Raw genomic sequence first — 17,317 nt, 5'->3', positions numbered from 1 at the left:
AAGCTAGACAAAGGTTAACTAATATTTAAAATCTGAGTCTAGTGGATCAAGACTGGAACGTTGTAGACTAGAGTAAATGCAAGCTTTGTCTGCTGAGACAACAGGGACAYTAAGCAATTGACTGTGTCCTGGTGGTTGGGATCACACCATCACTTTGAGCAGAAATATGTTGTCTAGGCAAGTGTTATTCGCAGACTCCTTTGCGTCCAGTCTTGCTGGTCTAAATTTTCAGTTTGGGGAATAGAGAGACTGTAGAACTTTATACCAGAATCTATGTATATTTTCGTTAAGATTGAAAAGGCTTGCTATTCTTAAGCTTGCTATCGTTTTGTACATTCACAAACTTACTCAGCAATCTGTCCAAGATTCAGGTATTCTCTCCTTTATCCCTGAAAAATAGTCACTGTTTCATAAATATCAGCTGATTTTGACATACGGGAAAATGGAGAAAATGATACATGAATTTTAGAGTTTTTAGTGTATTTAAGCCAAAAAAAGACTTTATGCTGAACTTTCTGTTGTCAGTCCTGATCCAGCCTTGATGTTAGTACCTTTGCTTTTGTGTGAAATGAACTGGGGATGTGAATATCTTAGCTACAATTACTCTTTAATGCAATTGCTGTGTCTGTGTGTTCCCATGGATTTTTTTTATTTCTTTTGTTTAAGCTTGACCAGCCTTGAGGATTTAAGCAGAGAAGGTGACGTTGCTTGTAATGAAAGAAGCACAGAAACTATTATAACTTATAGTAAGGCTCCCTACTTCAGAAATAACTGTTTCACTATAAATTGAAAATTGTGACCCTACCTTCTCAGCCTCATGACTTGCTTAACTATCTAGAAGACATCTATCCTATTAGCATAGAAGGTTCAGAAGCTTACTAGGTAATTTCAACATTAACTATTCTCTTAGCAAAAAGTTGACTGTTATTCTGATCACTGTTGTCCTTCATTCCTAAACGTGCTCTGTTAGCAATATGTTGCATCATAGAGCTGTGACTCTTTTATTTGGGGAGGTAGAGTAAGATTTGGTGGGAGCACAGCTTCTGWCTGTAAAGGGTTGTTACCATCAAACTTAAGGCTGAACTTAAAACTGAAGAAATAGTGCTATAATTTGGAAACATTATCAAGCAATGCTGTATTTTAAACCCAACTGCTTTAGCAACAGCTAAACAGCTGAAGTGTGAACTGATCTCATATTATAGATAAAATGCAAACCTAAAATCATAAATAGTGACAGGGTTTTGCATGTTGCATTTATTTGTGAACACACTGCTTCATAAACCTAGAGATCACTTTTTTTTTTCTTTTAAAAAAGGTGTATGCTTCAGAAAACAAGTGTTCTAGGTTCATAGTACATCTCGTTCACTTTAAGTGACAGTACTTAATTCAAATCTGCAAACTGAGCTTGAGTCAGCTGGGCAGGAATTAAGGTGTCTTTAGTGAAACAAAACCCTTACCTTATTTTCATTTGTTTCTATGGGTATAGTAGCAGATTCTGTTAGCTGATGTTGACAGTTGTTAGTAGCTGACCCTCACTTCAGTTTTATTGGAAGCCTGTCAGCTGATGAACAGTAAACTAAACAGTATGATTCAAATGCGTGTTTGATTTATGGAGATGCTATGTCATGTCTGTAATAATTAAAGTGAGAATTTTACTATATAGCTTTYGGATGTTTTTATTGCAAAGTGTCATTACTTCGTTGGGGAGGGTAGTACATGCTTGTGTCTTCAAAATGATTCTCTTAGGTATGATTTATGTAATAAATTAGTGAATAAACTCTTACCTGTTCATAATTCTGTGGATATTCTAGATTTAGCTGATGGGTCAGATCCTTTGGTTGGCTCAAGTTTGATACTGTAATAACAGCAGAATACTTATGCTCTATGCTTTTTAACATTTCTAAGGCTGTTCTGCTAATGGAGACTGCCAGTATACTTCTTTTGCCAGCTTCTAATTGTAGTGTGCGTTAATGGAGGTAGAAGTATCAGAACTCTTCATGTGATCTTAAATCATCTGGGATTGGTGATTTAAAATGGAGGGTTCTCACCGTGACGGAGTGGCCTGCTGTGGAGGCCTGAGCCTTGTAGTGCAAGCTTGAATCAAAGAAGGAGGTTCCTTCTTTCTTAGAGCATAAGAAAATTCCAACAACAAAGCAACTGATTTGAGATGGCAAATATTATGGATAGTTTCTGTATAATAAAGAAAACTAAGTCAAAAGAAATATGTATTTGAGATGAGTGTCACAAGCAGGAGTTTACCCCCAAGTCATTTAGAAATACAAGCGTTAATATCCCAGCCAAGCACTAAAGAGATTTAAGAGTGCAGTTTTAAAGGTGACATTCAWATGCTATTTTAAGAGAAGTGATAAATGCATGTGTTTTCCCTCTCACCCTCTGCTTCATGCTGTAGAAGGTTCTCTTGATGATGGCTACAAAAAGTGTAGCAAACATGCTGGTATCTTCTCCCTAGAACCTGTTTGGGACAAATTGAATACAGAATGYCAGGCATTTTAAGTGAAGACAGTGATTTTGCTTTATCACTGATCAAGACAAGTAGGTATTTGCAAGTACAGTTGCAAATAATGACAAAGATGTAAAAAGAACTGTTTCTTTTGCCTATATGGACAGACTTCCTTGACTGTCATCTTAAAGTTTATTTTCAGGTATAAGCTGTAGCATCGAAATTTAAGATCTTAGGAAAGAAAGATAGCATTAGACTAATTCTGTTCAAAATAAGCAGATTCAAATAAAATCTTGGGAGTTTTCTTTGAGGATGGTGGGCTGGGCAAAGCACCATTTCAGAATATGCAGTTCTTTGCTGTTGAAAAGCTATTCTGGAGCTTTTTTGAAACTATTCTGTTCAAGTACATTACTTTTTTCAAGTCCAAGTGCGTAYTTTATAGAGTTAATATTTYACTAAATTCATTTGTCATTACTGGTTCTCCTTTGTGAGTTTCCAACMTTATAATTCTGGAGCAAACAAAASTTTAGTATGGTCKTCTACATTGTTAGTAACGTGATTGAGTGAAGATGAAAAATGGATTTCAGTGACTGTATCCCCTTATAATATCATGAGGAAAATTATGATACGGATTCAGAAATCTACCTTATTTTAGATTGAGGCTTTGAATTTGATTTTCTTATTCAAATCTATTGTATAGTTTTGTTTAAATGGAAAGAAGCAGCTTATTGTTTTTCAATTTGCAACTTAATTTAATTAAAGTGTAGCAAAAAAGACTTAAATGTAAAGTTAGGTTTTGGAGTTTGTTGTGTTAAAGGGTCAGAAAAATCTGTCGTCTATATAACTAACTTCAGTCTGTCAAAGGACTTGGTGCTGGTGCTTGCTCATCTGATTACGCAGCTCAGGGGAATAAGGTTAAGGACATGCTGTTGGTAACTAGAGCATTTTCAGGGCTTTAGTTCGGCAGATGGGCTGCTTGGCTATATTCGTACATCTGCCTACCTGCTGTGGCAGCTGCTGCTGCTGCATGTTGTGTTCTTTTGTTCTATTCCACCCAAGAAAGGAACACTAGGAAGTGTAGTGAATGGATTAATTTAAGGTTAAGGCTAGTGTTTTGCTTGCTTCCTAATTCTGTAGCATAATAAAGCTTCTGATTAAAGCTAATGAATCCTTCTTAAAGCAAAATAGATTTTTAAGATGTGCTTCAGAGGCTGGGACTAGCTAATGTTGTCTAAAATAGTCAAGTATATTTTCTTTATATTGTCTGATGTTATTTGTTTCAATATTTCCTTTTCTTTTCTTCCCCTTCCCCCACTTCCTCTAGGAGCAGTAACCAGACTTTGCCTGACACTGCGTGGTCCAAAAGAATTAAGGAAATATGGAATGACATGAAGGAGATTAGTTGAGGATTAAAGGCTTTGAGGACAAAACACCTCACTGAGGTGAAGCACAGACTAGCATTCTAGTTGTAGCTCTGAGGAGCTTGTGCTGAAAAAAGATGGCAGATCCAGGAATGATGAGTCTTTTTGGAGAAGATGGGAATATTTTCAGTGAAGGACTGGAAGGTCTTGGAGAATGTGGATATCCAGAAAACACAGTAAATCCTATGGGGCAACAAATGCCCATGGATCAAGGATTTCCCTCTTTACAGTCATCTCTTCATCATCCCCCTGCAAATCAAAATCAAGCAAAGTTGACCCATTTTGATCACTATAATCAATATGAACAGCAGAAAATGCACCTGATGGATCAGCCGAACAGAATGATAAGCAATGCCCCTGGGAATGGTATAGCATCTCCTCATTCACAGTATCACAACCCTCCAGTTCCTCAGGTTCCTCACGGCAGTGGTGCTRGTGGTCAGATGGGAGTCTATCCTAGTATGCAGAATGAAAGACATGGGCAACCCTTTGTAGACAGTGGCTCCATGTGGGGACCACGGGCAGTTCAAGTGCCAGACCAGATAAGAGCACCATACCAGCAGCAACAGCAACAACAACCACAACCGACACAACCACCACAGGCACCCTCTGGACCCCCTGGGCAGGGCCATCCTCAGCACATGCAGCAGATGGGAAACTACATGGCTCGTGGTGATTTTTCAATGCAACAGCACGGTCAGCCGCAGCAGCAGAGGATGAACCAGTTTTCTCAAGGCCAAGAAGGCCTTAATCAGGGAAACCCTTTCATTGCCACCTCAGGACCTGGCCACTTGTCTCATGTGCCCCAGCAGAATCCCAGYATGGCACCTTCTTTACGACACTCAGTCCAGCAATTTCACCACCATCCCCCCACTGCTCTCCATGGAGAATCAGTAGCCCACAGTCCCAGATTCTCCCCTAATCCTCCCCAGCAGGGTGCTGTTAGGCCGCAAACACTTAATTTTAGTTCTCGGAGCCAGACGGTACCCTCACCTACTATAAACAACTCAGGGCAGTATTCTCGATATCCTTACAGTAACCTTAATCAGGGATTAGTTAATAATACAGGGATGAATCAGAATTTAGGCCTTACAAATAACACTCCAATGAATCAGTCTGTACCAAGATACCCAAATGCTGTAGGATTTCCATCAAACAGTGGTCAAGGACTAATGCACCAGCAACCCATCCACCCTAGTGGCTCACTTAACCAAATGAACACACAAACTATGCACCCTTCACAGCCTCAGGGAACTTATGCCTCTCCACCTCCCATGTCACCTATGAAAGCAATGAGTAATCCAGCAGGTACACCCCCTCCACAGGTTAGACCTGGTAGCGCTGGAATACCAATGGAAGTTGGCAGTTATCCAAATATACCCCATCCTCAGCCATCACACCAGCCCCCTGGTGCCATGGGAATTGGACAAAGGAATATGGGTCCCCGAAACATGCAACAGAATCGTCCGTTTATGGGTATGTCTTCAGCACCACGGGAGATGGGTGGGCACATGAGACCAAATGGTTGTCCAGGTGTTGGCCTTGCAGATCCACAAGCAATACAAGAACGACTAATATCTGGCCAGCAACTTCCTAGTCAGCAGCAGTCTTTTCAACAGCAGATGCCAACCTGTCCTCCCATGCAGCCTCATCCAGGGATACATCATCAGTCTTCGCCACCCCCACATCCTCATCATCAGCCTTGGGCACAGCTTCACCAGTCACCACAAAACACACCACAAAAAGTGCCTGTCCTTCAGGTAAGATACTTCCAAAGAACAGAAAATTCTTTATGTTCCAGTATGCACAAGATTTATGGTTTTAAAAATAGTTGTTCTTACTTGACTTCCCTGTTTGTTGTTTTTACTTGTTACTAGGATTTCTTGCTACGCGGAAGCAAAAGATAAAATGAGCTTGCTAATATTCTTACAGTACTTACAGGATAACACTATGGATATACCTAAATCTGGTACAGCAACAGGATGCACAGAAGATGGTTGTGTGTTTCTTTTCATTTTTTTTAACTGTATTGATGCTTTTGAGGGGAAAATGGAAAGTATGTGTGATTATTTAAACTAATAATTTTCATATTTACAAACTTGTAGGAAAAAGTTAATTTTATTATGGATTTGCTCTACCCAAACTGAAGGTTTTCTTTAAATACTATAGGAGTGTTTTATTTTTCTATGTTAAAGCTGAATTTTTACATGTGAAAAAATTTCCAGGGTGAACTTTTTCAGCATTAAGTGATGAGCAACAGTTTATATGAAAGGAAGACAACATATGTGAAATCATAGTCTCAGATTAGATCTTCTAAGACTTAAAATAAATCTCAGATAGTATGGAAGTTTTATTTTACTGAGTCTCTGATCTACTGGATTTCAATGAAAATATATTGCTTCTGTGATATTTTTTAATTAAAGGCTGGAAATGTTAGAGCACCTTGATCCTTCTGTAGCTTAGCAGGTTTGACTATGAGTTAGTGTATTAAGCTTGAGCTGAAAAGATGCCTTTTGGGATCCTTGGGTTTGCCATCACTTGCCTCTGGCTCTGTCAGTCAGTCATTTAAGAGTTTTTGGTCCTGAATGAATAAGTGACCAGGATATCGGAGATTTCGATTTTCTTTTCTTTTTTTTCTTTTCTTTTTTTTTTTTAAAGCCAGTCAGTAATTAATGCCAAGTAGCTCTCCCCATAAATATTTGGGGACAATTGTTGGAATGCAGTCATAATGATATGATGCTACAATAAGCCTAATAAATCATATAAACAGCTGTCCTAGCCAGTGTCCCAGGACTGCGTGGAAAGCAGCTGCTCAGCAGCCCCTTCCAGTGCTGCCTGCCGGCTGCTTCTGTTAGCTGCTCAGCACAGCATGAGGTGGGTCTGGGAATCAGATGCACGTACTGCGGAGAGGCAGCTGACAAGGAGTGGTAGATGTAGCAGCTCAGCAGCTGGGAGAGGTTTCCACATTCTCCATGCAAGAGAGGAGGGAGGAAGCGTCGGATATGCCGTAGGGTGCTGAAGTCCTGGAAGGGAGATCAGACACTTAAGTTGGGGTAAGGGAAAGGACAGGATCTTTATGGGAGGGAAGAGGAAGCTGTACTCTTTAAAGAAAGAAAGAATGTCTTCAAGACCATCCCTGCACCCCCCAAACTACTGTGAGATTTTTTCCATATATTTTCCCCTTCCCTCCCCCCACCTGCAAGCACACGCTTTGTTTGGAGAATGTAAGTTACAGTTTTTGCGTGCACATAGAACATGTGTTCAATCCATCGCTTCCTCCCTGTGAGAAGAGTTCTTGACAATACCACTTGGGTTATCAGCTATGTGGTAAGAGGGACAAAAAAGGAGAGAACTCATGACTGCCTTCAGAAAACAAGAGAATGAGCAGATATTTGGGAAAGGAGGAATGACAGCATGGAGAAATTAGCATGAAATGGTTGACAAATAGCAAAAAAGGTATAGGACTGCAGACTTTTTTTTTTCTTTTCTCTTCTACTCCCCCCCCACCCCAGCTGATGAGGGCGAGTATGTCTAGTAGGAAAAACTTGAAAGAAAATCATAGAAATGGTAACACAAGATGTATAAAATAGTAAAGAAACAAAAATAAAATGAGATGGCATTGCTGATGTCTTTCGCTACTAGTGGTGATGAGCAGTGAGGAGGAAGGACTTAAGATCCATTGTAATAAACATGGGACTCTACACTGTGGTGTTTTGCATTAGGAGTTAATTCAGTGTTTTCCTCTGATCATTCAGTAAACTTTTTTTTTTTTTTTTTTTTTTTAACAGCAACAGATGGTTTGGGAGGAGGAGGTCTTACTTGTAGAATGGAAAAGCTTTTTAAATGTTCTTGGAACATTCGTTTTCCTTTAATCACTGAGGAGGTAAAATACAGACAGCTCAACTTTTAAATGAGCTGTGCAATCTATTACAAAATTTTAAACTCCAGATGAGTAATTTGAACAATGGTAAGTGTTGAAACTAAATAATTAAAGGAAAACCACATGAAAAAATCAAGTTAATTGATTAAAATCAGTAATTCAAATAATTGTAGCTAGCCAAGTAACTTCTCTGTTAGTCTACTTTTGTTAAGTTTTTATTTGGTACAAGTTATTGCTACATACCTTCCCATTAAGTAATAAGTTTGAGAGACGGTAGATGCAATTTAGTATGTTTGTGTTAAACCTGACTGTAGTAATGAAACACTTGAAAGGCAGGTATTTCCCCCTTGAAAACTGTTTGGATGAAATATATATTGTTCAAGTCGATGAAACTCAGCACCTCCCCACCCTCTGGGGAAAAATGCAGATGTGTGAAAACCCTGCTGTGAAGATGGGAGTACAGAGTTTGTAGTTATCCTGCCTGTCAATGTCTTGGGTTTTTTCTTCATGTTAGTTGGCAGAAGACTGTTCCCTAAAGAACAGTTATTTAAATACCTAGTTTGTTTTTATTTGTATAAAATTAATTAACAAAAATGAATATAGTCAGGGCAATGAAAATCGCTGTGCTTTTAAATCAACAGAAGTTATCTTAGTAATTATTTTTTAGTGATTTGAAGCTAGCCTTATCATGGGAAGGCTGTAATACTTGTGGTTAAACAAATTACTGGTTTGCTTTTATATATCTCGGAAGGAAAGTGGAGTTGTTTTGCTTTTAACTTGAAAGAAATTTGTGGCATCAGTTTTAGGATTGTTTTTTGCGTACAAAATGGGAAACTATTTTGGTTGGGAAATGCAACTAGTGGTTGACAATTCAGCTGGTCTAGATTAGTAACAGAGAACTAAGCAAGGTTATTAGGACCTTGTTAGTAGTGAGATGCTGAATTCCGTTTTTATAGGTAGCCTTTTATAAGGATGACTATAACATTGAGACATTCAATTACTGTGCCTGATTTTCAAAGAGATGTTTTGAAAAAATTCCTCACCAATGCTTTTAGATGAGTTCAGTGGCCATGGGATGGGGAGAAAGGCTCTGCCATAGGCAGATGATTGGCCAAGGTACAAAGTTGAGAGTAGGAGTCAACTTGTTTTCACAGTGGAGGGATCTGGGCTGAGCATAATGCTCTTAACATATTCATAATTGGCCTGGAAAAGACCAAAGAGACAGATGACAGTCTACTGCTATTAAGATATTCAAAGAGTAAAGAAGCTGAGTGCCAAGCACAAAATGGAGAAAGACCTTACAATAATGAAACTAAATAATTAGAAAGAAATATAACAGGAATGTCAATTGCTTGGCCACAAGCTATGTAAATCAAGGCATGGTGCCTGTGCAGTGAAATACACACTAAAGGCGTCTGAGCTGGTTACCACTGCTCAGGAAGAGGATCTTGGTGTTAGATGGCTATCTGAAAATATGCTGTGACAGGCAAAGAAATAAAACGTTATAAATGGTTATGGAAGCAGTAGAGAGCAAAACAGATTATTATCATGTTGCTACATATATGCATGGTACGCCTGTGAGTCAAGTGCTGTGCAGTGCTGCATCCCTTCCTCCAAACAACCCTCCCCCCCCCAAAAAAAAAAAAACCACCAAGCCCTGAAACAAACAAAACAAAACAAACAAAATTCCACAACMCACCACCAACCAAAAAAAAAAAAAATCCCCAATAGCACTTGAAAAACAGGGAGAAAAAGGGATGATTTGGGAGGAGGGGAGGAAGAGATACAGAGAAAGCCTGTAAAATTTTAAGTGGTATAAGGGCATGAAAAAGGTTAATACAAAACAAGCATTTGTAGTCTCTTGTTTTCGTACTTCTAGGATGTTCAGCAAATTATCAGGTGGTGAGTTCAGAATAGCCCATTAAGATGCTGATCTCTCAGTTCTGAGATGTACAGAAAAATCAGTGCTTGTTAAATGCGAAGGCACTACATTTGGCTCAGCAGATCTGTGCCATAAATAACAAGTGGCTGAGAGTTTGTTATGAGGATACATCTACTATATGTGCATCTAGTTCTTGTCTGGTTCCACAGGCACTGTCAAGACATCATGTTAGATAGGCCTTAGGGAGTCTGCTTCTATACAGTTACTCTTAAATATCACTATTTTCAAGGAATTTTATTAGTGATAGAGTGAACGTAATAATTTTTTCTGTCATAATTAAGCTGTCTTGAGGGCAGTGTTGTACAGAACTTCTAATTTACCTACAGCTACTATGTGGACTAAGTTTTGAGTTTTGATCTACACTATTTGTAGTTGAATATGGGAATAATTAAAGAAAGGATAATTATGGTTTAAAACTTTTGTGCTAGATTGAATGGTGGAACTTGACAGTGGGCACTGCCAGTGTTGAGGAATCCTGGGCTAAGGCGTCCAACCACTTTCCGAGAAGGTACTTGTTTTGTGTCACCAGTTCACCGCCAAATTTTTTTTTTTCATTTTACATTCTCTTGATTATCTGTGGACACGTGGTGTTTTTTTTTTTTTTTTTTTTTTTTTTTTCTTAATTTGCATATGCTTTCTTGCATCCTCCTTAGCTCCTAAAGGAGGGGTCACTCTTAGCTCTATTTGGTATGAGTGTATTGGTTTGAAATTTCCTGTGCTCCCTAGGAGGGGAAGAGACAGGGAAAGTCCTGCTGAGTCACCAGCAGAGTCACCCCTGTGACAGGATCTTCCTGTGTTCTCAAACTTTGTATTGCTGCCTCAGCTTCACTTGTACCTGACTGAAGAGGTATGCGGACTACTATCAAATTAAATGATTTGAAGTGATAGTCTAACCTAGCAGAGAGTACGGGTTAAGTCAACTTGCACACTAAAATGAAGTTGACAGTCTCCTGGTTTAATTTTTCTAATGAGTAAAAACAGAGTATAGTAAGAAGAGACTGACTCTGTGTCCTTACTATCTTCACATAATTAGTTATCTTTCAATCTGTGTACTATAATTTTATGTAAAAACAAATAGTATCGTTTTAAATAGGTAAGATTTTTCACTTAAATTTATATTTTTAAGCAGTACCTCATAGGTCCAGAGAAAACTGTTAGTTGTTCCATTGTGTGTTTAGCTTTTTCCTATAAATAGGTAGAAGTCCCAGAATTTTAAAAATTTCTGAACACTGCTAGTTGGTTACTTCTTATTTTGATTCAGAAGTTATGCATTAAAATCTCATGGCTGGCCCTGGAAAGTCTAGTCTCCTTTTCCAGATGTTCTTGGACCAGCAAACTAGTGGATATGGGCAAGGTGGTTAAAGGTGCTAGGCTAAACAGAAAAAATAAAACATTAATGCTGAACTTTGATAGATTACAACTGTATGTTACTTCAAAAAAAATGTATGTAAAAAAAACCCCCAAATCAGATCAGAAGTGGTAGAGAACAATGAGTGAAAAGTTGAGAAGAAAATTCGTAGGATTCATATGAAAGTAAGGTTGGTAGTTGTAACTCGTTTTCAGGTGTTTACAAACCTCCACGGTATTTTGTTGAGACTCTGAAGAACTTCTGTATTTGAGCAAGGTACACAATGTAGTTAGCTGTAATTTTGCAAATATAAAAGTAGACCATTAAAGCTGCTTTCATTTAAAAGTATTGAAGTAATTTCATGTCTATGAAGTAGAATATTGTATTATGGTGACATCTGGTTCGACTGTGAGCTAGTTCATATTTGATTCTCTCAAAGGATATAATAATTAATACCAACTACACAAAAGTTAATGTTACTAAACTCCATAGATAAGAGTCCAGTCTACTAATTAATATTAAGACATCCAGAGACTTGTTACCACATCCCTGTTGAAAAGGCTATATGTACTTTTGTAAAAAAGGGGTTACAGTGACTCTGGAGTGAATAGGCCTCTGGGCCAAAGATGTGTAGTATTTGGGTGGGTTTTCTCTGGATTTTTTGTTCCTTTTTTACAGATTGGAATTGAGGAGGTACAAGCAACTAAGAATACCTTTTCCCTTAAGGTGTCATGATTTGACTGTACTGAAAATAATTTGTGCTGTTAACTTTCCTGTTCTGGAGTTTTGGGTAAAGCGAGTTTGCAGCATTAGCATAAGAATACAAGTCCACATCAGCATACTGACTTTTGTAGGCATCAGCGTTACCAGACTTGTTCCTCAGCACTACTACCATTGAAGTTCATATATATTTGTGACCTGGATGTTGTTTTTCTGAACTCAGTAGGGTTGTCTGAGGAATTGCCTAGCTGAAAACTAAAATACACTGCTGTTCAGTACTTCAGTACTTTTATCTGTTGATAGTCATCTTCCAGTGGGATTTGGCGGTCATCTTATTTTACATGAATGAACGTGTTCCCATATTTTATATTGCTTCAGATAAGTTTTATGTTGTTTCAGATAAGCTTTTTATATGACTGAGAGGTGATAGTCTAATACAGACCCTGACATCTCTATCACCATCATAAGCCTACATAACTGAAATGATGAACAGGGACAAATGAAAAGAAAAATGCTTACTATTAATTTTTTWAAAAAATATAGGGACAGTCACGATAAAGGGTAAGTTTTAGATGAGACAATATTTGCTGTCTCTTGTGATGAATCTTTGAAGTTTTCTCATTCTCCTCTTGAACGTCAAATTTGAGGCACCCGTTTGTTTTAAACTCATTAGTTCAGCTTACTCATTAGTGGTGCCTTTGCTTGTATTTTGAATGTTAGTGTTACAAACTTGCCTATTTCCTCTTTTTTCTCTCTCACAAGAGTAAATGTATCAGCTTCCTCTACGAAGGAATACTACATCATTTTGAAGTCTGATTTTTTTTTTTTTTTTTTAAGGCCAGTTTCTCCCTCAAATTAGCGGGCCAGTGGTTTTAACTTTTGAATTTTCAAGATTGAATTATGATGCATGAAATGATAACTAAACAACTATGAAGCTAAAATGCTGCCTAAAAAAGGAATGGCCTCATCTGAACAAACTATCAGAACTACACCAAATATGCTCTGGGAGAGTTTTCTTTACTTAGATACCCATGTTCTTTTAATTTTGTGGATATATATCTTGCAGGTGATAGTGTGGTCTGGATTTTGGGAACAGATTGCTCAGTTTTTCTTTAGCAATATCTGGTGCCTTCTCTTGTCTGTAGAGATCTAAAGCTTAGTAGCTAAGGAGAAAGATTAGCACCTTTGGATTTTTCACTGTGATTCAAAAATGTATTTGTACAGTTTGAAGTTTTTATTTTGATTAATTCTCAAGTTGTAGGCACACTTTAAAGATGGAAAAATTGATTCCCAGGAGCTAGCATGGCAGCAAAGTAGGAAGTGTAGGCAGGAAGATGTGTTTTGAGGAAGGAGGTGTGAAGAAACACTGAAGTGATCTGATAGAGCAATGTTAAGAAGCAGGACTAAAGAGGAGATGGGCAGTGATATGTGTTAAAATGGGAATAAAGAAAATTCTGGGAGTTAGCTCCTCTCATCCACTAGCTGTTGGAGGCACCTGCTTATCAAGACCTTGATCTGTGCTTTAAAAWAAAGGGGGGGGATAATGGAAAATAAAGGTGGCTGAAGTCTGTGAATACAAAATTGTACCCCCTTCCTTGCACTAACATTCATGGTCCTTCCTTTGGTGAACCCTTATGCTAGTAARGGAGCAGCCCTGGCCAAATCCCTCCTAGGTCAGTTAAGTTCCTGGCATTGCTTCCCCGTGTGCCCACATGATCGCCCAGGCTGGTGGAGCAGGAGTGGGGATGCTTGGTGGGAGGAGATGGGCACTGCYGCTTCCTGAGGCGGGGAGCTTTAGGCTCCTTGGACACCTGTAAGTGCACACCGGTTATCTCTATAACCAGCTCGAGACCTCTCTCACATTTTGATAAAATAAAACTTCCAGCAGAAGTCAAAACTTTGTCCTGTCTTACTGAATTAGTGAAAAACAGGTCACACTCTAATGTCTCCTAGCTCTTTTTAACTCTCACTTTTTGTTCCTTTTTTTTCTCAAAAATAAATTTCCTCAAAAATTTTCCTTAAAAATAAAAAAGAAAGTACACCTCTAAAATCAAATCAATATTTTTTTTCTTGGAAAGAGACCCCCTCCCCCCCCGTTCTGGCTGAGATATTTGCAGTTTTGTTGTTGAAGAGATGAAAGAATATCCCTTTTTTAGCAGAAGGAGCTTTGCACAATTGTATTAGATGTGTGTAGTGTGCCTTGATACTTTCAGCATCTTTCTCAATCTATGAACTTTTTCCTTGAGCACTGAATGTAAATTGTGGGGTTTTGGGAGTGGGGTGGGGTGTATTTTTTTTTCTTTAACACAATCATTTAATAGCAGTAAAATTAGAAATAAAACTTAAATGTATTTCCAAGTTTTCCTTCTGAAGTTGTAGAACTGATATATAAGACGATCTGAACACAGATTTGATAAACTGTGAATCAGCATTTTTTCTGCATTTTTGCTAACCTTGATAGATGACTTTCCAGAGACTTGGTTAGCATTTGCTCAATTACTGGGAGATACTGGTAGTAATAGCACCACTGTTTTATAAAGAGGAATTTACTGATGAAGGGCATAGAAATTATTTATGYAGAACCCAGCTCATGATTCAGATTCTTACTCAGATGCCCAATACTCTAAAACATAACAAATTCCTGCTCTTCTTGTAACTTGTAATTCGTTCCAGTGTTGTTCTCTCTTAAGGATGCAGGTCAGCAAGACAGCCAACTGATCTAACTGTTCAAGCAGGAAGTCCCGCTTCCCACCACTTACCCTGGGTTAGCTTGGGCTGCTTGTTGGATCTCTGCAGAGCTGACTCTCACTAACCTGCCAGAAAAGTAAGCCAGGGGGATTGAAAAAAAAAAGAAAGGAAAAAAAAAAAAAGAGAGAGAGAGAGAGAGAGAGAGAGAGAGAGATACTTCTCAGTTCACTAAACTGTCAGAATAGCTTATGGAAGAAATGTATTAGGAAGGAGTGAGATTTCTGTCTTGAAGAGGCAGTTGGATTGGTTGAGCTACTTCTGCAACCAAAGCGTGAAACCAGACCTGCAAGAAAAAGGCAAACAAGTGGATCTCTCTCTTGTCTTCCATTGTTGGACTGGGAAGAATCTTTATTGCTTTGGTTATGTTGCTCCATCACCTATTAACTCCTGAATGAGTACCAAAAGTCTGGATGCAACTGTTTCCCTATAGTTAGTTCTCCTCAGCTTTTTTTGTTAGCCAACTTTAGGAGCCCAGTGTATTGTATTAAACAAACAGGACTTAAGATCTTCTGAGAATGGGTTCATATTGCATGAATTGCTGACGTGAAAATTAAACATCAAGAAATCTTAACTTCTGGAGCTTGGTAATTGTGTATGGGTCATTACTAGTCTTTAATTTTTGGAAAACTGCAAGTATTTGCCATTAGCAGTGCGGCACTGTTTCCTTTCTGTAAGGTATAAAACACAGAATGTCTCTTTGCTATATAGTTATAATACATTGGAGGGAAAAGTGAAGACTTAATACAATTTGGGCTCTCATATTTATGGTTTGTTAAATATAAAAACCTTATTTTTATCAAAGGATTTTTGTACGTAAAAGTTCCAGAAATGAATGTGCACCTACTTGTAACAGACTTTTTTTTTTAAAAAAAAGGCTGAATAAACAGCTGAATAGTAGAGTAATTACAAAAACACTGGTTTTAATTGTCTAGTAATTAATGTCTATGCAACTATGGAACCAGAAGAACATAATGACCACTGTAATTGTGCCATTGAAGCTCCTACAGATTTTACATTTATTTCTTTTGAAAGAAAGAGAGTTGGAACTTGTAACAAGCTTCATAACATACTTCCTAAAACCTAGTTATCAATATGAACTTTTTTTTTTCTACCCTCCTTTCACATCTCTCTCTCTCTCTCTCCAGATGGCCCTCCATCCACTTGTGTTCTGGTACTTCATATCTTTTTTGGCCCTGCAAGGCTTTGATAATGGTGATAATACTGTAATTTTCCTTACATGTGAGTGCTGAATGATTTGAAGTGCTTTATTTTATTTTTGGAAGAAATCTCTCTGTACCAGCCAATTGTTGCTAAATATAGTGGGAGGCTTATACAGTTCATATGTGAATTTAAAGTGATACTTGCTGTAAAAAGTTGACCTCATAATTTACATGCACAATTGTATGTGAAACATAGTAGCCATTTAAAACTGTTTTAAATCTTTGGCTTTATAGCTGCTATCCATATGTGTCTTCAGTCAATTGATTAAAGGGATTTTGCAAGTGTTTGCTGGGGCAGGGATCATCAATTGGAAATACAGATAAATGCCTACATRTTGGAGGACTGCTAGGTCTTTCTCTTTGTTAAGTCTCCCATTGAAATATTTCAAGAAAACCTATTGAAAAAAAGTAGTTCTGCAACTGAGGCATTAGACTGGGATTTGGCGAGTTTTGCCTCTGGGATAGATTGCTTTTTAACCATTTTTGTGTGCCATGTGTCTGTGAGCTGTTCTGCCACACAGATAGGCAAGGAATAACAGAGCAGTTCCCGAAGCTCTCACCTGTAATATCCTGTAATGTACAGTAACGTGTAGCTCAGGAACTTATGTTCTATCTTATATGACACAGAAATACTTTGCTTGGCTGCATTTGGTTGAAAATATGCATCTGCACAGGACAATGGGGGAAGAGATGTGCAGCAGCAGCCACAAACTGTCCCAACAGGGACAAACTGAAGAGTGAGGCTCAGCTTACCATCCGCTATTTCTGATGCTGGTTCATTCTGCTGAATGGCAAAGGTTACGTAGCTGGGAGTAAGAGCATACTCAGTATGTGGCTGGTGGCAGGTTATGAAGAATAATCCTAACAAGTTTGATCAAAAAAGCAGGAACTCTGTTGTTACTAGCTAAGCATTATTTTTGGTGGTAGAGAGGGTAAGTTAAAGGGTCACTTTATAACCAGTTGTACCTAATTCAAAACAAAATGTGAATCTGTGGGTGCTATAATTTGAGACCCACTGTGCATAGAAATTTTTACATTTTACTCTAGGTTTTCTAAGAAGGCTGGAGTTAATTAGTTTTCTTTTAAACAGGGATAAGGTGTTCAATGTTTCATAGAAAAACGTTATTAAAACTGATTGCGTATTAAAACCTGCTTTAGACATAATTAAGAATTATTTCAATTGGTACTTCTAAATGAGATATTTGTCCACAGAAAAGTAAACTGTTTGTTCCCTCATCATTCTAATAGCAAATTCTGTTTTAATTGTTAGTTCTAGTTCAATGACTACAGGAGCTGGGAAAAAGTCTTGCTGTTGCATGTCATAAAATGAATATTAGATAGCATATTCAAAGTTATTTATTTATTTATTTATTTTTATTTGTTGTTGTGGCTAAAGAGCTAGAGCTTGAGAAGTATCTTTGACATAAATGGAGTTTGGCCAGCATATCATCAAAGGATTTCTTAGAAGTCTGTGATTTCAAGTCCACTTTATCATGCTGAAGTTAATAAGATACTTCAATGGAAAGGCTGTTTGGAGAACACTATCTTTTCACCCCAAGAGAAAAATAGAATTGATT

The 17,317-nt window shown here is 38.0% G+C and overlaps 1 protein-coding gene across 2 annotated transcripts in view; it reads left to right on the top strand.

The window, feature by feature from the left end:
* Positions 1-17,317, top strand: part of CHD7 (chromodomain helicase DNA binding protein 7) — a 128,499-nt gene that overhangs the window by 36,574 nt on the left and 74,608 nt on the right. For both annotated transcript variants that reach the window (XM_085313556.1, XM_085313555.1), the window contains exon 2: positions 3,786-5,642. In XM_085313556.1, coding sequence (XP_085169682.1) covers positions 3,960-5,642 — 1,683 coding nt within the window. In that variant the 5' untranslated portion in view covers positions 3,786-3,959. The remainder of the gene's footprint in view (positions 1-3,785; positions 5,643-17,317) is intronic.

This window comes from Rhea americana, unplaced genomic scaffold (genome assembly GCF_003343005.1).
Source record: "Rhea americana isolate MKP2758 unplaced genomic scaffold, rheAme1 scaffold_39, whole genome shotgun sequence".
In the NCBI taxonomy this organism is placed as follows: domain Eukaryota; kingdom Metazoa; phylum Chordata; class Aves; order Rheiformes; family Rheidae; genus Rhea; species Rhea americana.
Note: the sequence above shows the minus strand (reverse complement) of the source record. Positions and strands in the feature narration are given on the sequence as shown.